The 22981-nt window shown below is 42.4% G+C and overlaps 3 protein-coding genes across 4 annotated transcripts in view; 1 reads left to right on the top strand and 2 right to left on the bottom strand.

Annotated features, from left to right (window-relative positions):
• The window catches only part of LOC147970474 (uncharacterized), a 36587-nt gene extending 19895 nt beyond the window's left edge, over positions 1-16692 (bottom strand). The window contains exons 1-3 of the mRNA XM_087523455.1: positions 16458-16692; positions 15774-15977; positions 15393-15622 (exon numbers count right to left, since the gene is read on the bottom strand). Coding sequence (XP_087379581.1) covers positions 15393-15622; positions 15774-15977; positions 16458-16530 — 507 coding nt within the window. The 5' untranslated portion in view covers positions 16531-16692. The remainder of the gene's footprint in view (positions 1-15392; positions 15623-15773; positions 15978-16457) is intronic.
• LOC125508073 (uncharacterized) lies at positions 460-11393 on the bottom strand. 2 transcript variants are annotated; one of them, XM_087522659.1, is made up of 4 exons: positions 11341-11393; positions 11011-11133; positions 10645-10735; positions 460-782 (listed from the first exon to the last, which is right to left on the bottom strand). In XM_087522659.1, exons 1-4 carry the CDS (start codon positions 11391-11393, stop codon positions 606-608), a joined length of 444 nt encoding a protein of 147 aa, XP_087378785.1. In that variant the 3' UTR covers positions 460-605. The 2 variants fall into 2 exon arrangements, 1 of the variants encoding a protein (XP_087378785.1); XR_007283215.2 differs by lacking the exons at positions 10645-10735; positions 11011-11133; positions 11341-11393 and adding an exon at positions 1089-1780.
• Positions 7368-9865, top strand: LOC147970475 (uncharacterized). Its single transcript, XM_087522399.1, has 8 exons — positions 7368-7442; positions 7554-7709; positions 7784-7849; positions 7925-8014; positions 8084-8212; positions 8280-8360; positions 8626-8865; positions 9677-9865. Exons 1-8 carry the CDS (start codon positions 7368-7370, stop codon positions 9863-9865), a joined length of 1026 nt encoding a protein of 341 aa, XP_087378525.1.
• Positions 16693-22981: the final 6289 nt, after the last annotated feature.

The raw sequence follows: 22981 nt of genomic DNA, 5'->3' as shown, positions 1-22981 counted from the left end.
TACATCAAGATCGTCACCACGCCGTCGTGCTGACGGAACTCTTCCCCGACACTTTGCTGGATCGGAGTCCGGGGATCGTCATCGAGCTGAACGTGTGCTAAAACTCGGAGGTGCCGTAGTTTCGGTGCTTGATCGGTCGGGCCGTGAAGACGTATGACTACATCAACCAAACGCTTCCGTTGTTGATCTACAAGGTACGTAGATCACACTCTCCCCTCGTTGCTATGCATCACCATGATCTTGCGTGTGCGTAGGAAAATTTTGAAATTACTACGTTCCCCAACAACATCTCCATCTGTACATAATGCTGCAACATCATCCCCTAGCTTCCATACTCTCCCAGCAATACACGCAGGAATTGAGATGTTGGGTCGTCGTGCTACTGTCTGAACCCATGCTGTTCAAAAAACTGAAGTTTATAAGACAGGGGAATTGAACAGAGCAGAGGAGGACAGAGCATGGGACAGAAAGTACCAATACATGTTTATATTTGAGGGCAGAAAGTACCAATACATGTTTATATGCAACAGCAAGTAACACAGTACCAGTACATGTTTACATTTGAGAGCAAGTAACAAGATTCATATGACACAAAGTAAGAAGATTCATGATTCAGCTTCAATTGGCTTGTCATCTTGAGCAGCTTCTAGATTGGCACCTTCGACAACTTCATCGTCAATAATACTATGTAAGACAGATTTGTCTCCTGCTTCTGCATCTGCCTCTACACTCATAAATGCATCTTCATTCTCATTCAGTTCCTCATCATGTTCAGAAAACATCTAAAAAAAGAGGACATTAGTCTGTCAAACAACATTGACCTGATCAAATCACAACATAAATATACACCATGTATATATCTAGTTTCAGGAAACAAGCACAAATGCATTACTGTGTATGCAGTATTGAAGTATTGAAGCTGCTAACATTTGACACAAAACAAGCACAAATACAGTGTTCTATTTGTTGTCTCCAAGTGCTAACATTTGGCACAAAAAGCAAGGGCATGTATTGCCTACAAAACACATTCTGCAGGAGTGCTTATTTTCGTGGGAATCACAGGTTTACAGAGAGGTGGGGTAGCTCACCTTCAGCTGCGATGTGGAGAACCGAAAGTGGGCAGGTCTTCAGGAGGTGGAGCACCGGCAGCGGACGAACCGTGTGGAAGAGGACGGGTAGTGGTGAGTGGTGACGAACTGTAGTGGTTGAACTGGTCCTTGGGAGGTGGAGCACCGGCAGCGGACTTCTGGCGGTGGAGCGATCGACGGGAGGTTGGGGTTGGCGGCGGCGCAGGGGCTCAGGGCCGCCGCTCGTGGCGCCCGTCTTCACCTGCCAGGGCCGCCGCTCGGGCGACGGTCTTCACCGGCCAGGGCCACCGCTCGGGCGCCGGTCCTTGTTCTGGGGGGCGCGGCGTGCATCGAGGCAAGCAGCAGGCGGCGGCTAGGGTTAGTAGTTGGAGAACGAGAGATTGGCTGCTGGTGGTTTCTGTGAATCAGGATGTGAGGATGCGAGGTCGTGTACTCTACTCTGTAGTTGGGTCTAGTGGTTTGGCCGGACGGGCCATGGGATGGGCTTTTATTAATCGGTCTATTTGGTCTATTCGGTCCTAAACATAGCATGACCGATCAGACCGAAACTAGTTCGGTCTTCTATTTGCACAGACTGTTTTCTATTCGGTCTTTTCGAATTCAGTCTTTTTGGGTTTGGTCTCGGTCTTTTTGGTTTCGGTCTTTGGTTTTATGCCCGGGGTGAGCAGGAGGACGCGCCCATCGAATCTGGCTGGAGGAGATGGAGGAGCGGGCCGAGGGGATTACGTGGGTGTGCTGGGCGCTGCCGGCAGCCGTCGGATTCGGCCGGGATCGACCGCCGTAGGTGGCGGCGGCGAGAGTCTCGTGGGACAGGGACAAAGAATTGGCATTATACCAAAAACTCGAGCAACGTCGCGGTTTATGATTGAATCTCAGAGACATTCTTTTCACTTTGGTGATCCATGTCCATGGCCTATTTCAAATTCATTGCGAGTTTTGGCAACGACCATAAGACGTGCATATGGTGGCGGGATGTCCTAGATGAATCCATATTGGAGGGGCTCGGTTGCAATTGAGCATATTTCTTGTAGTGATAGTTCAGGGTATGGAGTTCCGGGATTTGAAGGTCGGGGTTCATTTGCGACCGCGTCTACAACCACAAGGTTCGTTTCAGACTTCACTCAAGATAAAACCAATACGTTTCTTTGAAAAATAAAGTGTGACGAGGAACATTCACGAAGGCCAAAACTATTAATACAAATAAACAAAAAAACAAATTGATTCTTGTCGGCCAATATTTTATGGGTTTTTATGGAAGAACCATAGAAATTGCATAAAATGTTAGATGTGAACGAAAATTGGCATGTGTGCTTGCCATGTTGTTGTGTGCGTGTGCAAAAAATTTGGTTCCGTTTGGGGTGGATCCAAAAAAACACTTTGAGACTTGGCCTTCCGTCATAACCGAAGCAGCACGTTTCCACATGGTGTATCTCTTGCCATGCATGACACGATTCCAAAATTTGGCATCATGTGGGAATTGCCACCGGAGGACCCCCCCCCCTCCCCCGCCAAAAATGAATGAGTTCAGACACCAAACACAAGTTCCGTCACGACCGGCGTGTATTTTATGGTTTTTTCATCGGAAAACCATAGAAATTGCATAAAATGTTAGATGTGAATGAAAATTGGCATGTGTGCTTGCCATGTTGTTGTGTGCGTGTGCAAAAAATTTGGGTCCGTTTGGTGGATCCAAAAAAACACTTTGAGACTTTGCCTTCCGTCCTAACCGAAGCAGCACGTTTCCGCATGGTGCATCTCTTGCCACGCATGACACGATTCCAAATTTGGCATCATGTGGGAATTGCCAAGGGAGGACCCCACGCCAAAAATGAATGAGTTCAGACACCAAACACAAGTTCCGTCACGACCGGCGTGTATTTTATGGTTTTTTCATCGGAAAACCATAGAAATTGCATAAAATGTTAGATGTGAACGAAAATTGGAATGTGTGCTTGCCATGTTGTTGTGTGCGTGTGCAAAAAATTTGGGTCCGTTTGGTGGATCCAAAAAAACACTTTGAGACTTGGCCTTCCGTCCTAACCGAAGCAGCACGTTTCCACGTGGTGTATCTCTTGCCATGCATAACACGATTCCAAAATATGGCATCATGTGGGAATTGCCAAGGGAGGACCCCACGCCAAAAATGAACGAGTTCGAGTTCAGACACCAAACACAAGTTCCGTCACGACCGGCGTGTATTTTACGGTTTTTCATCGGAAAACCATAGAAATTGCATAAAATGTTAGATGTGAACGAAAATTGGCATGTGTGCTTGCCATGTTGTTGTGTGCGTGTGCAAAAACTTTGGTTCCGTTTAGTGGATCCAAAAAAACACTTTGAGACTTGGCCTTCCGTCCTAACCGAAGCAGCACGTTTCCACATGATGTATCTTTTGCCATGCATGACACGATTACAAAATTTGGCATCATGTGCGAATTGCCAAGGAAGGACCCCACGCAAAAAATGAACAACTTCAGATACCAAACACAAGTTCCATCACGACCGGCGTGTATTTTACGGTTTTTTCATCGGAAAACCATAGAAATTGCATAAAATGTTAGATGTGAACGAAAATTGGCATGTGTGCTTGCCATGTTGTTGTGTGCGTGTGCAAAAAATTTGGGTCCGTTTGGTGGATCCAAAAACAAAACACTTTGAGACTTGGCCTTCCGTCCTAACCGAAGCAGCACATTTCCACATGGTGTATCTCTTGCCATGCATGACACGATTACAAATTTTGGCATCATGTGGGAATTTCCAAGAGAGTACCCCACGCAAAAAATGAACGAGTTCAGACACCAAACACAAGTTCCGTCATGACTGGCGTGTATTTTACGGTTTTTTCATCGGAAAACCATAGAAATTGCATAAAATGTTAGATGTGAACGAAAATTGGCATGTGTGCTTGCCATGTTGTTGTGTGCGTGTGCAAAAAATTTGGGTCCGTTTGGTGGATCCAAAAAAACACTTTGAGACTTGGCCTTCCGTCATAACCGAAGCAGCACGTTTTCACATGGTGTATCTCTTGCCATGCATGACACGATTCCAAAATTTGGCATCATGTGCGAATTGCCAAGGGAGGACCCACGCCAAAAATGAACGAGTTCAGACACCAAACACAAGTTCTATCACGACCGGCGTATATTTTACGGTTTTTTATCGGAAAACCATAGAAATTGCATAAAATGTTAGGTGTGAACGAAAATTGGCATATGTGCTTGCCATGTTGTGTGCGTGTGCAAAAAATTTGGGTCTGTTTGGTGGATCCAAAAAAACACTTTGAGACTTGGCCTTCCGTCCTAACCGAAGCAGCACGTTTTCACATGGTGTATCTCTTGCCATGCATGACACGATTCCAAAATTTGGCATCATGTGCGAATTGCCAAGGGAGGACCCACGCCAAAAATGAACGAGTTCAGACACCAAACACAAGTTCTATCACGACCGGCGTATATTTTACGGTTTTTTATCGGAAAACCATAGAAATTGCATAAAATGTTAGGTGTGAACGAAAATTGGCATATGTGCTTGCCATGTTGTGTGCGTGTGCAAAAAATTTGGGTCTGTTTGGTGGATCCAAAAAAACACTTTGAGACTTGGCCTTCCGTCCTAACCGAAGCAGCACGTTTCCACATGGTGTATCTTCTGCCATGCATGACACGATTCCAAAATTTGGCATCATGTGCGAATTGCCAAGGGAGGACCCCACGTAAAAAATGAACGACTTCAGACACCAAACACAAGTTCCGTCAAGACCGGCCGTACTGACACTTGTGGGTTTGGACGACTCGTACTGACATTTGGCATCATGTGGGTTCGAACAACTCATACTAGCTCATACTTGCATGGGTCCGGGCATCCGTTCAATGGGCACAATTAATGCGACCTTGACAATTTATAATGAAGGCAACACATTATATGAGAACGTTATTCATCGTGTTAATATGTGCAGGGAACGCATTATGTGAGGGCGTGATTGGAAGGGAGGTGGGGCCCCTTTGTGGTGAGATAAATGATACATATACGTAGTCTAACAGAAGTAGATAACCGATCGGCGATTTTGTTTCCTTTCCAGAAAGGTAGCTATCGTTAGCAACGGAAGGAGACGAGGCATGCACGCCCTACATTACCGGACTGCATGCAAAAGATTTTGTGGAGGTGGTATTTTCGATAGGAAAATTTTGGAGGATTCTAGAAAGTTACTTCCAATCCCATCAACAATAAACAAAACAAGGGTTTATTCTTCGGCAAGAAATAAATGACTAGATTGTAACCTACACGATCGTGTACCCAGCCTATATATATGCTTTGTATGCATCAACCTAAACCTCACCACAGCCCAGCCTCCCTCCTTGAATCCCATCCTTGAACCTTGAGCAGAACCAACCAATCTCGCCATCACCATCACCACCACCGTCATATGTCTTCCTATCATCCTGCCGCGTCCGTCAGGCCTGCACAATCAGTCACGAAGCAGTCCAAGTCACGTGCATCAAAGCCCCCACCTTCATCGACAAAGTCAAGTGCACCGAAGCCGCCACACTCGTCGGCAAAGAAGGTATACATATCTCATTGAACCCGTACATCAACTCGTGTAGATCAGCATGACATAGCAGTCCCGATTTACCATAGCCTACTATAGATCCACATGACGCCTCTTGTGTAGATCAGTCCCGATTTCCTTTTTTTTGAATGACAATCCCGATTACATCCTGTTTACATTACATCAAAAAAAGATCAGTAGATTACATAAAAAAGATTAGCTTAAGTACAAGTTACATTAATCAAATCATTACTTCAGCCTGGCACGTCTTAAACTAATTAGCTAGCAATATAGTACGTCAACGAATGAGTACAGTAAAGTTATATTTTTATTTCTCAGCAGTTTGTACAGTAAAATTATATTTTTATTTCTCAGTAAAAATATGCTGAAAATCCGTAGGCACGTTCACCATAGCCTACTCTTACTGAAGATAGAAAGAGAACATGCATGCAAATTAAAACAACACCGCATATAGCCAAATAAACAGCCTAAATGATAATCTTAATTATTTGTTCACAATAAATCTCTTATTTTTGTTGGCTTGTCACTGAAAATAATCTTTGCACATACAGGGTACCCAGGTTGTATCAATGCACGGGTACTCGGAGTTTGTCCAGTCGCTAACCCAGGAACAGTATGTCATAGCTAGTCAAACGACAATTCGCGAACAGTTTGTCTAATTCACATCTAGATGTTTTTTAAGGATGTCACATCTAACCACCCACAAATATATAATGGAGCAACAAGAAGCAAAAAAAAAACTAGGACAAAAAAATGGACCACAAACAGAGTGAAAATCAGCTTAGATGTGACATAACTATGTTACATCTAGATGTGTCCTAGACAGACCCATTCGCGAAACTCTGAAGACTCCCGCAATGAACGTTAGGAGAGTTTTGTGCCAAAAGATTGCTAGCACATATGATTCACAAGTTGTCGCGTTTGTGATACACGGGGTACCTATGAGAATAACCTTGCAAGACGTAGAACACATCACAGGCCTGCCCAGCATGGGGAGGGACTATGTCCCTCCTCCGTTCAAAGAAGTGCAGGACTTATGGCGTGATTTAAAGGATCCTGAAGATAACAAAGTGACCTTGAAAGGTATATGATATTTTCAGAACTATTTTTTCGTTTGATAATGGAACAAATTTCATAATTACAATACTTGACAAACAACCTTTTCAGGTCTTCGTAAGAAGATGATTGGCGAAGAGAGGCCACGGTTTGTGAAGCCTTATGTCTTGTACACCATTGGCAAGTTGGTTTGCCCAACGACACAACCCTATGTTGATCCCAAATATTTGGGAATTGTTATCGACATACATACTATAAACTCCATAAATTATGCTAAACTATTTCTTGACCACTTAATGTCAAGTGTGAGGAAGTTTGTGAACGGTGCCGTGAACTTGGAGGGGAATCTCCCACTACTGCAGGTAGTACAAACTCATTATTTCCTATGATATTCTTTAATTGGTCAATTATGTATTCTTTTTAATTCTCTCCCAGACTTGGTTCTATGAGAAATTCCGAGTCGACCATATTGATCGCACCATTTCCTATCTTCAACGAGATAAACCATTGATACAATACTGGGACGAAGAAAAGGCAGCAAAGGTCGACAAAATAATATCGCAGAACTACATAGGAGTAGGACAGGTATATGCTTACTGTTGCTAGTTGTCATCTGCTCAATTTTTGCAAAATGACTCATAATATATAAAAAATTGCAGATGATAGACGACCTCAGGCGCCCTTGGAAGCCAATGCCGAAGGCTTCACATCAGCCTACAAAGTCTACTTTTGAGGTACGTCCTATGTAACTTGTACAATGATACTACTCGTTTCTTAGGCTGAAACTATTTGTTTGTACAAATATTTTTATGAAACAATCAGTTCTAATTTATCTTAACTTGTAGGTCGATGGGACACTAGGCCGCGCACTCGCCCAGGTGGGAGAGATAAAAGCAATAGTGTGTCGGCAATATTCGGAGATTTCCGCAAAACTGGACGGAGTAGAAAGGCGCAAGAAGCAAAACAACATGCGCTTGGAGGACTTCATTTGTGCATTCAATGTATGCATTTTTTCTTTTTTTGTTGTAATTCATCCTTCTAGATGAGTGCATGACTAACATTTTTTCATTAATAGGATCATCGATTTGGAGTAGGACAGAAGGACTTTAATGAGGGTCAGAGAGTTGATAATAATATCAAGGTATGTCACAAAATTTCTAACTGTCTTCATGTCAGAATGTATGCTAACCATTTTTCATTTTAACGTGCGAACTAGAAAACCTCAAAGAATGTTGCTGCTAGTACAAATGAAGTGCCAAAGTGTGTCTACAGCAACCCCAGCAAGAACCTTGCTGGGGAATTTGAGGTATGAATTCCATCTTGGTACAATGTTTTTTGTCAACCATACTTAGTGCTAACTTGTCCATCTGTACAGAAGGTAAAAAAACACCTGTGGACCCCCACAAAGGAAAAACAGACAGAGATGACGCTGTGGACTCATTTGGTAAGCGTTTTAGGAGTGACAGCAAGAACTTACCCTCCCAATCTGAGGTCAGCATCACATGTCTGAACTATATTGCTAGGAAAGGGTTTATTTCAACCATATTCTTAACTTGATGACAACATTGCAGAAGGTGAAGAAAACATATGCACACCCCCAGAAGTCAAAGACTGAAAGAGACGATAGCAAGAACTTACCCTCCGAATATGAGGTCTGCATCACATCTTAACCAAATTGCTAACAAACATTTTTCTCAACCCATATTCCTAACCTTAAGTCAAATATCGCAGAAGGTCAAGCATACGTCCATGGATGCCATGGACTCCATAGGGAGGCGTGTCAGACATGACAGCCGGAAGAAAAAGAAGTCTTCACTCCTTCAGAGCGAGGAATATGAATTTTACACCCCCGCGCTCAGAAGGAAAAGAGCTCTATCTCAACAGACACATGACAGTAACGATATTATGTACACATAGAATAAGAAGATGAATCCCGGGAAAAGCAGCGCCCAGCAGCTAAAACAGCTCAAGGAGGACTTGATCAATTTTCAGGCAGAAACAGATCGAGTTACACAGAATATAGTAGTTGACTATGTAAACACTACTCCTGAGACCGCCAAGTTGGTGAAGATCAAGGACATACTTCTAACGCAGAAGTATCTTAAATGCCTGACAACACCAGATCATTCCTCCTTTGCAGCTTGGGTGGATGACGATGTAAGTGCTAACGCAAAATAGTATCTTTGATTATTTATATGTTTTCCAATTAAACTAATATCTTCTTTCTTAGGTACTCCATGCGGCGTTTGAAATCCTACGCCTGGACGGACTAGAAGGTGTACGAGACCATGGTACTGTGTGTGTCGAAAGGTCGACCATTGTCAACATCCTAAAGAGAGATGGCACAGTCCCGAATTGTACCTTGGATGTTTTAAGCGGCAAATCAGGCACTAAATGGGGAGATAACTACCTGAAGCATGACATGGTAAAAAAAATCCACCCTTCTCTTATATAAATAAGAAATTTTATTTTTAGGCACTTCAAACCAGTTACAAATTTTGCACGCAGATTTTCCTACCTTCAAATATTCCCAACCACCACTGGTTCCTGGCTGTTGTCAACTCCCAAAAGAGGGAGATTCAAATTCTGGACTCACTCCAATCACGCAACAACCGCAAAGAAGTAATTGCTGCGGTGAGGCTCTAACAACATTTTATATAACTTACAGTTTATACGAATAATGTACTAAATTGAGTGATATGTTACTTGCAGCTTCTTGGAATGGAAACACATATTGATATAGCAGTGATGAAAAATAGAATGCCAGGAAGTAGATGGTCGGACACTCAAGTGGCTTCGTGGCCTATCACAGACTATGAAGTGCCACAGCAAAAAGATGGGTGTTGAAATACATCCAATATTGGACTAGAATGAGATTGTCGGCAATATTCAACCAGGTACCTACATCTTCCCTATCTAACTTAACTTTCACATATACAAAGGGTCCTAACGTCTACCTCCTATGCAGGATGACATAAGACAGTTCAGAAGATGGTTTGCTGCTGCGTTGATCAATTCACCTCACAATGAGTTGAAAGTTTGGAAGGCCATACCAGCAGTTGACTTAGAAGATGATTTAGAAGACGTCGACCTCGGAGGTGACGACGGACACAACGACAGCGGAGATGTCTTAGGAGACGATGGTTCCGCACTATAGTTGTGTGGTGCTAGACTTAGGGAAGAGTTAATAGGATTGGGGTGGTGTGGTTTTTGCCCCGTAGACGGTTTCCACACCGTTTTCAATTTTATTACTTTATCTATACATCGGAGATGTATCAAACATTTTTTTTGGTTCTGCTACTTTATCTATACGGCAAATTGCCGTACATTTACTACTTTTATCCATATTGAATATCTACATTAATTTTTAATTAAAGTGTTTCACGCACAAAATCTTGTATTCTTTGTTTAATGATGCAATTCCCTTTGGTTTATAGGATGTGATTCAAAAAAAAATTCTAAGTGGCTTTACACTTTCAGTCGCAATTTCCTTGTTACTTGTGTCCTTGGAAGCAACACAATTTTTTTAAACCTGGGGTTTCAATTCTGTATTATGCCAATGAATGATAGGCAAATGATGTCCTGTTATTTCAACTTGTGCATCCTACCATTTAATCGATGATCAGGATTTTCTAAAAAGCCAACTTGGCCACCAACTTGGGAACTATCCATTGCCTATCTGAGTGTTGAACAGGTGTACTAATTAACTAGACTGAACTGGAATGTCTGTTCAAATGACCATGACTGAATCGGCTGAAACTGAAACATGCTCTATGTGGAACCTGAAACTGCACATGCTCTGCACTAATATCACATACAAAAAAAAATCCTTGTGTACATGAGCTCCTGTACTTTCGGACTTGCTGCTATACAAGCTAGTGTGGATTTCTGAATTTGAACAAGTACACAAGATGAGCAGAGAGGACGAGCATGGACCTGAACTGCTGCTGGTGTGATGGAACTCGTCCTCCTCCTAGGCGAGGACCATGGCTGGATCAGCTTTTTCCCTCCAAATCGCTTGTCACTGCTATACAGGAAGGATAGACATACACGTTTGACATCATTGTTTATCTCCACACGGCACTATTTGAGTGAGAAACAAAAACATAGGATTTGTGATGCTATGACATCTTAATTATTCATGAACTAAGCTGAATAAGCCTAGGTCCAATTTCAGAATAAGCCTCGGTACAGACACAGCTAGCAAGTGGCGGTGCCTGGGCCAGAGACGATGGAGAAGCTAGCTTACGAAATCGAGGAAAGAAATGGGGGCCAATGGATCGATGGGTCGGATGCGAGTACCTGCATCGGCCACGACAGATCTGTACGGCACTGGTCGGCGTGTAGGGCCTTGACGGCGACGGGGCATGCTGGCAATGTCTCGCCTTAGTCCTCCCCCTCGGCGACCCGCTCCACATCCTGCAGCTTAGGAGGGGAACACGAACGGCGGGACATTTAGCCGCCGACCAGAAAAACAACTTGTATCAAGATTCCTCACCATAATAATAACAATGATTCCAGCTTCTATAGATGTGCAATTTCAACGACTACAAACCCAAATTACAGACCCAAATATCATCCAATGCGGCAAATCAAATCAATCGATAAGTGAGATCTGTACGAAGCTAGTACCTTAGTGGAACTCCAACTCGGCGGCGCGCAGGGCCGTCACGGCGATGGGGCATGCCGCTGCAGCAACGTCTCGCCTTCGTCCCCCTCCCCCTCAGCCACCAGCTCCAGAACACAAATGGCAGGGCCATCTCGCCGACGATGACTGTGACACCATGGGGGCAATGCCGCAGCGCCCGCTCATCTGGCCGAAGGCGGGGCACCAAACCCTAGCGCCCGCACTGACTGCGCGAAGGGCCGTCACGGCGACCGGGGCTCGTCATCGTCCTCTCGCCCTACCGCGGCCAGCGTTCGATTGGGATTTTTTTCTCATTCGAGGTCTGCCTAAACAGTCGGCCTCATTTCCCTCAAGGAGCAGACGGCGATGGCTAATGAAAAAAAAAGATGAATACGTGAAATTCCACAAATGCCCTTCACTCGTTTTCTGAGGAAACCAGCCCGCGTTTTTGGTAAACAGCGAACTACCGAAACTACCCCTGATAAGAAAATATACTATCGAAAATCTGTGGTAGTATTTCCATATCTGAACCGTCCAAACGAAAATATGAACGGTCAATATTGATCTGATGCACCGTAAAAGGTCTCTTTCCTTTCCCCCGCCAGCCACCGCACTCGCTCCTCTTGGGCCAAATTAGATTAGCTTGCCGCTGGCGCTGCAGCCAGAACCACCCCATATCTTCACCGCTGCATTAACCGCCACACTCTCGTGGACCAAAAAGGTAACCACCAAGCTTGGTTTTGTCCAAATCAGAACCGGCGGACGACCAAGATGTCGTAGAGCACCCGAGGATGAGTTAGGAGGCTCGAAATCGCGACCACACTGGTGAAATTCTAAAAGCCGGAGTTCGGCCACGGCATTACTTTGCACCCAATCGGAATAGAGCAAAAGATCATGCCAAGCTTATGAAGGATTAGTTTGCACCCAATTCAACCTATCCAGAGAAATATTTTCGCTGGCGATTTCGGATGCACCAAAGTCTCTTCCTCAGCATTGCAAAAGTTGTTGAGGAGCACGATCCATGGTTTACACATATGAGAAATGCATCGGGAGAGATACGTGCATGCCCATTGATGAAGTGTGTCGTGGTTGTTCGAGTGCTTGACTATGGGTGTTCGGCAGACGCCATTAATAACTATGTCCGCATTGGGGAAGATTCTTATCCTAGAGGCCGTTCGAAGATGCACACAAGCCGTCATTGAGATCCATGGACCAGAGTACTTGAGGGCGCCAATGATGAAAACACGGAGACTCTTGGGTTGAGTGAAGAGCAGAGACTCTTGGATTGAGTGAAGAACAAGGATTGCCAAGGATGCTTGGATCAATTGATTGCATGCATTGGACATGGAAGAATTGTCCTACGGGATGGAGAGGTCGGTACAAAGGGCACTCCAAAGATCCAACCATCATTCTTTAGGCAGTTGCATCGGAGGATCTATGGATTTGACATTCTTTTTTTGGCTTGCATGGCTCTCATAATGACCTGAATGTGCTTTCTAGATCAGCATTGTACGCAAGGCTTGTTGCCAGAGATGCTCCTCCTTGCAACTATGTTATCAATGGTCGTCAGTACGCGATGGGCTACTACCTTGCAAATGTCATCTATCCTCCATGGGCAACATTTGGTGAAGACAATCTAGCATCCTAAAGGCAACAAGATATCCCACTATGCAATGCGTCAAGAGTCCAAAAGAAAGGATGTTAAGAAAGCTTTCGATGTGCTTCAAAAGCGCTTTGCCATTATTCCGAGTATTGGAAGCCAGAGGTTCTATCAAAAATAATGACATGTTGCATCTTGCATCATCTTGCACAACATGATCATTGAGGATGAGAGAGGCATGTCAAAGAACTTTCGGTACATCTCCAATGGGGATCCTGTCGAGCTGGAACACAATATGACTATCTGGCCTCCACACCCTCATCTCCTTTGCCAAGGCCTATGAACAACGACATTTTACTCCAACATTAGCACACGAGCTTTTCTGGGCCTATAAGGCCCTCACGCCACTCCGATTCTCCTGGGGTGAACGCAGCCAAAATACCTTCCACGCCAGCACTGCTAGCACTTGTTCTGTTGTCGACCACTCCATGGCCAACCCCGCGACGGCAGGTTCGGTGCCTCACCCCTGAGTTTTTTTTGACCATGTCCTCACCCCTGAGTTGGCAGGACATCGTTGTCAGGGCCTTTGCTTCGACTGCAACGAGATTTATGTTCATGGTCATTGGTGCACGCGGCTCTTATTCATCGAGGCTAACGACTACGACCACCACAACTGGTAGCACCCAGGGTCCCTTGGGAGGCAATTGACAACCGAAAACTTGCAAACAAGCTGTTTTTCAAGGAAGGGGGAAATGTCGTATTGTGTTCACGCTCCAGCCAATTTATCCAAAAGTCTGAACTGATGGAGAGAGGCGGGCAATATATTTTAACACTCCCCTCTACATCTAGGTTGCTTTAGCCCTTAACGTGGGATCAATGCAGGCCACAAATATCATTATTTTTAACACTATGTTAGCAGGGTCAAACTCGAGATCTCTTGTTTGGAATTCTAGATGAATTGGCTAAAGCATGAGTTCGGTAGTTATGTGGGCCAGCCCATCAGACATGGAGTATTATCCCTTAATTAGAGTCCAAGTTGATTAAGCAACTTTGTTAGGAAAGAGTCCAGTAGTTTAGAGACTGCATTAGAGTTTGACTACATTTACCGGCTTGTTGGTCAAGTCTTGTCTATTATATAAAGTGGCTGACCCCTATATCAATAAAGCGGAGAAGAATATTGTCATTTACTTTATCTAATTTTCAGTAACTAGGTTATGTCTGTAGTAGATTCTTCCAAGGTAAGATTAAATTGTTAACCTATGGAATTTGCCTTGCTCTTTCTACATATCAAAGCATAAAAGAGGTTTGAGTAGATTGTAAAATGCCTTTGTTTTTCCTTTGAAACTCAATCCAAATGTTAAAATCCCTTCATTTTCCTATGTGTCCTTCATTTGAACCAAATGGATGAATAGTGTCACCAAATGAAAATTTCCTATTCTATGCTTTCCCCTACTTTTCCTATGAAAAAAGGAATAACAACAACAACAACAAATCCTTTTGGTCACAAGCAAGTTGGGGTAGGCTAGAGTTAAAACCCATAAGATATTGAACCCAAGCCATGGTTCTGGCAGGTGGACAGCTAGCTTCCCCACATCCCTGTCCATGGCTCAATCATTGGTGATATTCCAGTCATTCATATCTCTTTTTACGGACTCCTCCCTTGTCAAGTTTGGTCTACCCCGATTAGCTTAAGATTATCAACATGCCTTAACCGTCTGCTACGCACTATTGGCGCTTTTGAAGGCCTGCGTTGTATATGCCCAAACCATCCCAAACGATGTTGTACACGATTATCGACCCTTTCTTGTGTGACCACATATCCATCTCAACATGTGCATCTCTGCTAGAGCTAGCTATTGGACATGTCACCTTTTAGTTGGCCAACATTCAACGCCATATAACATCGTAAGTCGAATCGACATCCTACAGAACCTGCCTTTTAGCTTTTGTGGCACTCTCTTATCACAAAGAACGCCAGAAGCTTGACGTCACTTCATCCATCCAACTTTGACTCAATGGCTCACATCTTCATAGATATCACCATCCTTCTGCAGCATTGACCCCAAATATCAAAAGGGTGTCCTCCTGATGATGAAGGACATCTTCATCGATATCACCATCCTTCTACAGCACTGACCCCAAATATCGAAAAGTGTCATTTTGAGGTACCATCTGCCCATCAAGGCTAACTTCCTCCTCCTCATGCCTAGTAGCACTGAAACTGCACCTCATGTGAATTCAGGGTGGGGCGGTGGCCCTCTAACTCAACTAGTTTGTTGCAGCATGGATTATGCGAGGAAATAAACTAATTCCAGGGCCCTGTTAAGATGATTATCACAAACTTACAAAAACAATGCCTATCTGGAGCTTTGACAATTGACATGATGCAATTATCTTATATTTTCAGAACGAAAAAAAGGTCCGAGCACAAAGTTGCAAGCCTGTAAACCAAATTACCATTTTCCGATTCACAGCCACAGCTTCATAATTATCAATCTCGCGCTTGTAGACATAGTTGCACAGGGGTTTGATCCGATCCCGTGCTGCGAAAAAACCAAATATTTTGGCAGGTCCAGGCTGGGTATGGTGATATCCAGCGATTTTAAGATCAAAGAACTGCACCAAGACCATTGTAGATCGATCACAGCTATTTGAGCAATCATTGATCCCAACATCGTTAACAGTGACTGCATATTCAATAGATGAACCGTGAGATTATACTGAGATACTATATAATTGGGGTAAAAATATATACTACATAATCAGTGACAGAGGATAATATGATGTATGGCAACGCAGCAACAGAAAGTAGTAGATTATTTAACAACAGAAACGTACTTTCAGACTCGTCATGGAGTTCATACTCTTTACAAAACCAACCCCTCTCTTTATCAACAAGGGGGTCATTGTATGCGCGGAAAAGAGAGAGTGGCGCAGGGCCCCGAAGACGAAAATCAGGATTCGCATAGATTCTATAAGTCTGTTCACCACGGTCATAACTAACCCTTGGAAAATCGTCAACTGTAAAAGGTTGGTTTGTCCCTACATGAAAAATCATCAAAATAGTGAAATCAAGTAAGAACTTTGTCTAGGATGTGGACTTGCACAATCCATACATCCCTTACTGACATGGAAGCTAAATGTACAAGGCTAAAAATCCCTAGATGAATCACTACAGAAAGCATTGCAGAGAAACCAACTGCGATTGACTAGGCTACACTCAGTATACCTGAAAAAAAAATCCACATTCATATTAAGGGTGTGTGCCCAATATCATCAACAAGTTAAGCACGGACCTCATGTTCAAAAACACGATTTTATTTTCGATTATAAGGCAAGTCTATATGACTAATTCAGCAAGATGTTATTATTGTTTCTGAACCTCTTTGCTGTATGTTAAATCAGGAGCAATGATCTATAACTAAGCAAAACCAATTGCATGTCAGACATACATGGATTAAAAGTTTAAAACAGCCAGGAAACACAAATCAAGTGAAATATCGATTACGGGGTTTGTCTTACATTCCTCTTCCTCGTCACTGCCGCTGTCGCCGAATGTCCATCCGGCGTGGTCCTCGTCCGCCGTGATGGACATGGCTGAATCCCCACAGTCGCTCGGAGAAGTTGAGGGGGCAGGAGGCCTCTTCTTGCTGTGGAAGACTGGGCGGAGTAAAGGATTACTGCCGGTTCACCTCGGCCCCCGTCGATCTCCGCGCCCACTGTCCACGCCGACGCAACTTTGTCGACGCCGCTAGGCTTTAGAGGAAGAGGAGAGGGTGGTGGTAGGTAGCATTTGGGTTTATTTTTAGGCCTCTTATGGTTAATAGGATAGGATTATCGTAGGAATAGAAATTTCGTAGGAAATGAGATGGTATGTATCTTAAATTCTACATCAAAAAAAATTTTCATTGAGTTTAGCCTCATTTTTATTTTCCTATGAAATGTGAAGGATAGGAACCAATTCTATGTAGGAATAGGAATCCATTCCTATGAACTAAAAGGCTTTAAAGAAAAAATCCTATAAGAATCATATCCTCTAGAATTCCTATGAAATTCCTCCAAACCAAAGTAGGTCATAAGGTAGAAGTATGAATTACTGACAGGTAGGTGGATGTGCGTTCATAGAGATGAGTGTGTACGCGTATATATAAACGCTTGCGTTTATATTGTGTTAAAAGAAAGACAGATAGATGGGTTATGAAAATGTAAAAAAATGAAAGAAAAAAAACGAACCGGCAAATCAATTATAATCTACCGTCGGCGAGATTATGCTGTGCGACTGCCTCAGCGCCGGTACAGTCCACCTTTTTTGCAGGTTTGCAGTGCTCATTCGTCTGGAATTTTCGAGTTAAAAATGCTCGGGGCTATGTACCTCACACCTAATTACAATCATGCCTTCTGGACAGGCTCCATAACTGACTCATTCTTACATATTGTTGTTTTTTCATCGTTATATTTTCTTTGTTACTGTGATTTTAGTTGTAATTCAATGCAATTTGTTTGATTTTCAATCTAACCAGTCACATCCATTTTGTTTGTTTCCTTTCCTTTCCTTTTCTTTCTTTCAGATTTCGTATAATTTGTTTGTAAGACGTGTTGAACTTAAGTAGAATAAAAAATGAGACCGCTGGTTCAGATTTACACCGGGCGGACCGTTGTTTCATTGCGTTATTGGCAAACAAAACCGAAATATTTAAGCAACTTTTTCAGGAAAATGACCTCAGATCAAATGATACATGCAATATCAAATGTAATCTATATTACGAATATCCATTTCTGAGCTCGTACTCATCTGCACCCGGTTAAGAAAAAAAATCAAAACAAATACTAACAAAATTAAAAAAAAATCCATTTTTGCATGGAAAATGATTTGGTGCGTGAAGTCCACTCCAAATTTAGATTATTTGGACATATGAGTAGCTCTCAGCACAAAAGAAAAATTGAATTAGAACAGTAGATGAACAATAAACTGTTTCATAGACCCCAAATTTGTCATTTTCACTGAGAGCTATTAAGGTGCCCAAATAAGCTGAAAATTGGAGTGGACCTCACACACCTAAGCTTCTTCCATGCAAAAAAGATAGATTTTTTTTTTGAATTTTTAGTACTTTTCTTTTGAATTTACTGTTCACCATGGGAGCACCTATTTTATCGTCTACTGGTCCGCGTCCTTCCTTGGCACAAGTCGCACACCAGGACCGGTCTAGTTGTCAACAGCGGCGAGAGGCCTTCTGCCAGGCCTAGGTCACTGCATTGAGGAGCAGCTTGACCCCAAGCCGTCAGAGCAAGGTACCTCCAATGAATAACGAAGGCTATTTCCAGGTATCGTGAGCTGCAGAAAATTTTTCCCAACACACCTTGATTCAAGGTCTCACTTTTCTTCCTGGCTGGGTCACTGCACTTATATTTTCCCTTTTGAATTTGAATTTGGTTTCAAAACCAAATATGTTTCAAATTCGTTTTAGAAAATAGGAAGAGTGTCAAGGTCATCTTTTGGACCTGTGGACTTTCATTTCCTGCCAAATAAAATGCAAAACCATTTTTAATAATTCCCTTTTGATTTTGAATTGTTTTCAATGAATCCAACTAGTCCTTTTGGGAATTTAATTGGCTTTGAATATTACTTGGGAGTTATCAAGAAAACTTTTACCCAAATAATATTTTCAATGGTTGGGTTCATACCACTGTTTAAAAAATCTTTTGATTCGGCGATTTATCGTACGGTTTATCACAGCTCATAGGTGATACGTCCATTTTGCATCATGCTTTTATATCAATATTTATTGCATTATGGGCTATTATTACACATTATGTCACAATACTTATGCCTATTCTCTCTTATTTTATAAGGTTTACATGAAGAGGGAGAATGCCGGCAGCTGGGATTCTCGGCTGAAAAAGGAGCAAATATTAGAGACCTATTCTGCACAGCTCCAAAAGTCCTGAAACTTCACGGAAGCTATTTCCAAAATATATAAAAAATACTGAGCGCAAGAAGTTCCAGAGGGGGGCCGCACCCTGGCCACAAGGGTGGGGGCGCGCCCTACCCCCCTGGGCGCGCCCCTGCCTCATGAGCCCCCTGGTGGCCCTCCGATGCCCATCTTCTACTATATGGAGTCTTTCTTCGAGGAAAAATCATAAGCAAGTTTTCGGGACGAGACTCCGCCTCCACGAGGCGGAACCTTGGCGGAACCAATCTAGGGCTCTGGCGGAGCTGTTCTGCCGGGGAAACTTCCCTCCGGGAGGAGGAAATCATCACCATCGTCATCACCAGCGATCCTCTCATCGGGAGGGGGTCAATCTCCATCAACATCTTCACCAGCACCATCTCATCTCAAACCCTAGTTCATCTCTTGTATCCAATTTTTGTATCCAAACCTCAGATAGGTACATGTGGGTTGCTAGTAGTGTTGATTACTCCTTGTAGTTGATGCTAGTTGGTTTACTTGGTGGAAGATCATATGTTCAGATCCATTATGCATATTAATACCCCTCTGATTATGAACATGAATGTGCTTTGTGAGTAGTTACGTTTGTTCCTGAGGACATGGGAGAAGTCTTGCTATTAGTAGTCATGTGAATTTGGTATTCGTTCGATATTTTGATGAGATGTATGTTGTCATCCCTCTAGTGGTGTCATGTGAACGTCGACTACATGATACTTCACCATTGTTTGGGCCTAGAGGAGGCATTGGGAAGTAATAAGTAGATGATGGGTTGCTAGAGTGACAGAAGCTTAAGCCCTAGTTTATGTGTTGCTTCGTAAGGGGCTGATTTGGATCCATATGTTTTCATGCTATGATTAGGTTTACCTTAATACTTCTGTTGTAGTTGCGGATGCTTGCAATAGGGGTTAATCATAAGTGGGATGCTTGTCCAAGTAAGGGAAGTACCCAAGCACCGGTCCACTCACATATCAAATTATCAAAGTACCGAACGCGAATCATATGAGCGTGATGAAAACTAGCCTGACGATAATTCCCATGTGTCCTCGGGAGCGCTTTTCTTCATATAGGAGTTTGTCCAGGCTTGTCCTTTACTACAAAAAGGATTGGTCCATCTTGCTACACCTTATTTACTTTTATTACTTGCTACTCGTTACCAATTACCTTATCACAAAACTATATGTTACCGATAATTTCAGTGCTTGCAGAGAATACCTTGCTGAAAACCGCTTTATCATTTCCTTCTGCTCCTCGTTGGGTTCGACACTCTTACTTATCGAAAGGACTATGATAGATCCCCTATACTTGTGGGTCATCAAGACTCTTTTCTAGCGCTGTTGCCGGGGAGTGAAGCGCCTTTGGTAGGTGGAATTTTGTAAGGAAAATTTTATATAGTGTGCTGAAATTTACTGTCACTTGTTACTATGGAAAGTATTCCTTTGAGAGGCTTGTTCGGGGTATCTTCACCCCGACCGGTAGAGCAAATAGTTTCTCCTCAACCTACTGGACCTACTGAAAATGAAAATGTTTACTTCGAAATTCCTTCGGGTATGATAGAGAAACTGCTAGCTAATCCTTTTGCAGGAGATGGAACACTTCATCCCGACTTACACTTAATCTATGTGGATGAAGTTTGTGGATTATTTAAGCTTGCAGGTATGCCCGATGATGTTATCAAGAAGAAGGTCTTCCCTTTATCTCTGATGCATTGACATGGTATAGGCTATGTGATGATATGGGATCATGGGACTACAAACGGTTGAAATTGGAATTCCAACAGAAGTTTTATCCTATGCATCTTGTTCATCGTGATCGTAAGTATATATATATATATATATAATTTTTGGCCTCGCGAAGGAGAAAGCAGCGCTTAAGCTTGGGGGAGGCTTAAGTCAATGTTATATTCATGCCCCGATCATGAGCTCTCAAGAGAAATGATTATTCAAAAAATTTATGCTCGCCTTTCTGACAACAATCGCTCCATGCTCGATACTTCTTGTACTGGTTCCTTTATGATGAAGACTATTGAATACAAATGGAATTTATTGGAGAGAATTAAACGCAACTCTGAAGATTGGGATCTCGACGAAGGTAAGGAGTCAGGTATAACACCTAAGTTTGATTGTGTTAAATCTTTTATGGATACCGATGTTTTCCGTAAATTTAGCACTAAATATGGACTTGACTCTGAGATAGTAGCTTCTTTCTGTGAATCCTTTGCTACTCATGTTGATCTCCCCAAGGAGAAGTGGTTTAAATATAATCCTCCCATTGAAACAAAAGTAGTTGCACCTATTAAAGTTGAAGAAAAGACTATCACTTATAATGATCCTGTTGTTCCCACTGCTTATGTTGAGAAACCACCTTTCCCTGTTAGAATAAAGGATGATGCTAAAGTTTCAACTGTAGTCAACAAAATTAATATTAGGACACACAAACCCCCTGAGCAAGTTAAATTTGAACCTAATATTGCTATGGTTAAAGATCTCTTGGCCGATAATATTGATGGGCATGTTATTTACTTCTGTGATAAGACTGCTAGAATTGCTAAACCTGGTGCTAAAGATAAACATAGACCTGTGGTAGGCATGCCAGTTATTTCTGTTAAAATAGGAGATCATTGTTATCATGGCTTGTGTGATATGGGTGCTAGTGCTAGTGCAATACCTATTTCCTTATACAAAGAAATTATGCATGATATTGCACCAGCTGAGATAGAAGGTATTGATGTTACCATTAAGCTTACTAATAGAGATACTATTTCCCAAATTGGGATTGTTAGAGACGTTGAAGTCTTGTGTGGGAAGACTAAATATCCTACTGATTTTCTTGTTCTTGGTTCCCCTCAAGATAGCTTTTGTCCCATTATATTTGGTAGACCCTTCTTGAACACTGTTAATGCTAAGATAGATTGCAAGAAGGATGTTGTTACTATTGGTTTAGGGGATATATCTCATGAGTTTAATTTCGCTAAATTTCGTAGACAACCCCATGATAAAGAATTGCCTATTAAAGATGAAATTATTGGTCTTGCTTCTATTGTCGTGCCTCCTACTGATCCATTAGAACAATATTTGCTAGACCATGAAAATGATATGTTCATGAATGAAAGAAGGGAAATAGATGAAGTATTCTTTAAACAGGGGCCTATTTTGAAACACAACTTGCCCGTTGAAATCCTAGGGGATCCTCCTCCACCCAAGGGTGATCCCGTGTTTGAGCTTAAACCATTACCTGATACTCTTAAATATTCTTATCTTGATGAAAAGAAAATATATCATGTTATTATTAGTGCTAACCTTTCAGAGAAGGAGGAAGAGAAATTATTGAAAACTCTGAAGAAGCACCGTGCTGCTATTGGATGTACTCTTGATGATCTTAAGGGGCATTAGTCCCACTCTATGTCAACACAAAATAAATTTGGAGGAAAACGCCAAGCCAGTTATTGATCACCAACGGCGGCTGAATCCTAAGATGAAAGAAGTGGTAAGAAAAAGAAATATTAAAGCTCCTTGAGGCATGTATAATTTATCCCGTTGCTGATAGTCAGTGGGTAAGTCCTGTTCATTGTGTCCCTAAGAAGGGAGGTATTACTGTTGTTCCTAATGATAAAGATGAATTTATTCCGCAAAGAATTATTACAGGTTATAGGATGGTAATTGATTTCCGCAAATTAAATAAGGCTACTAAAAAATATAATTACCCCTTACCTTTTATTGGTCAAATGCTAGAAAGATTATCCAAACATATACATTTTTTCTTTCTAGATGGTTACTCTGGCTTCTCTCAAATACATGTGTCAGCTGATGATTAATCAAAGACCACTTTTACTTGCCCTTTAGGTAGTTTTGCTTATAGACGTATGCCTTTTGGTTTATGTAATGCACCTGCTGCCTTTCAAAGATGCATGATGGCTATATTTTTTGACTTTTGTGAAAAGATATGTGAGGTTTTCATGGACGATTTCTCCGTTTATGGATCCTCTTTTGATGATTGCTTAAGCAACATTGATCGATTTTTGCAGAGATGTGAAGAAACTAATCTTGTCTTGAATTGGGAGAAATGCCACTTTATGGTTAATGAAGGTATTGACTTGGGGCA

Source organism: Triticum urartu, chromosome 5A (genome assembly GCF_056163025.1).
Source record: "Triticum urartu cultivar PI428250 chromosome 5A, HENAU_Tu73, whole genome shotgun sequence".
Taxonomy (NCBI): Eukaryota; Viridiplantae; Streptophyta; class Magnoliopsida; order Poales; family Poaceae; genus Triticum; species Triticum urartu.
The sequence above is the reverse complement of the archived record's forward strand: the minus strand, read 5'-3'. Positions and strand labels throughout refer to the sequence as shown.

What these genes read in the sequence shown, in the direction of transcription:
- LOC147970475 (XM_087522399.1), top strand. Translation starts at nt 7,368, where the DNA reads ATGATAGACGACCTCAGGCGCCCTTGGAAGCCAATGCCGAAGGCTTCA. An exon ending in GAGTTGATAATAATATCAAG is followed by an intron (nt 7,850 to 7,924) that starts GTATGTCACAAA and finishes CGTGCGAACTAG; the next exon opens with AAAACCTCAAAGAATGTTGC. An exon ending in ATCTGAGGTCAGCATCACAT is followed by an intron (nt 8,213 to 8,279) that starts GTCTGAACTATA and finishes ACAACATTGCAG; the next exon opens with AAGGTGAAGAAAACATATGC.
- LOC125508073 (XM_087522659.1), bottom strand. Translation starts at nt 11,393, where the DNA reads ATGCCCCATCGCCGTGACGGCCCTGCGCGCCGCCGAGTTGGAGTTCCA. An exon ending in ATCTGTCGTGGCCGATGCAG is followed by an intron (nt 10,736 to 11,010) that starts GTACTCGCATCC and finishes CTTCCTGTATAG; the next exon opens with CAGTGACAAGCGATTTGGAG. An exon ending in TCACACCAGCAGCAGTTCAG is followed by an intron (nt 783 to 10,644) that starts GTCCATGCTCGT and finishes CTCTTTTTTTAG; the next exon opens with ATGTTTTCTGAACATGATGA.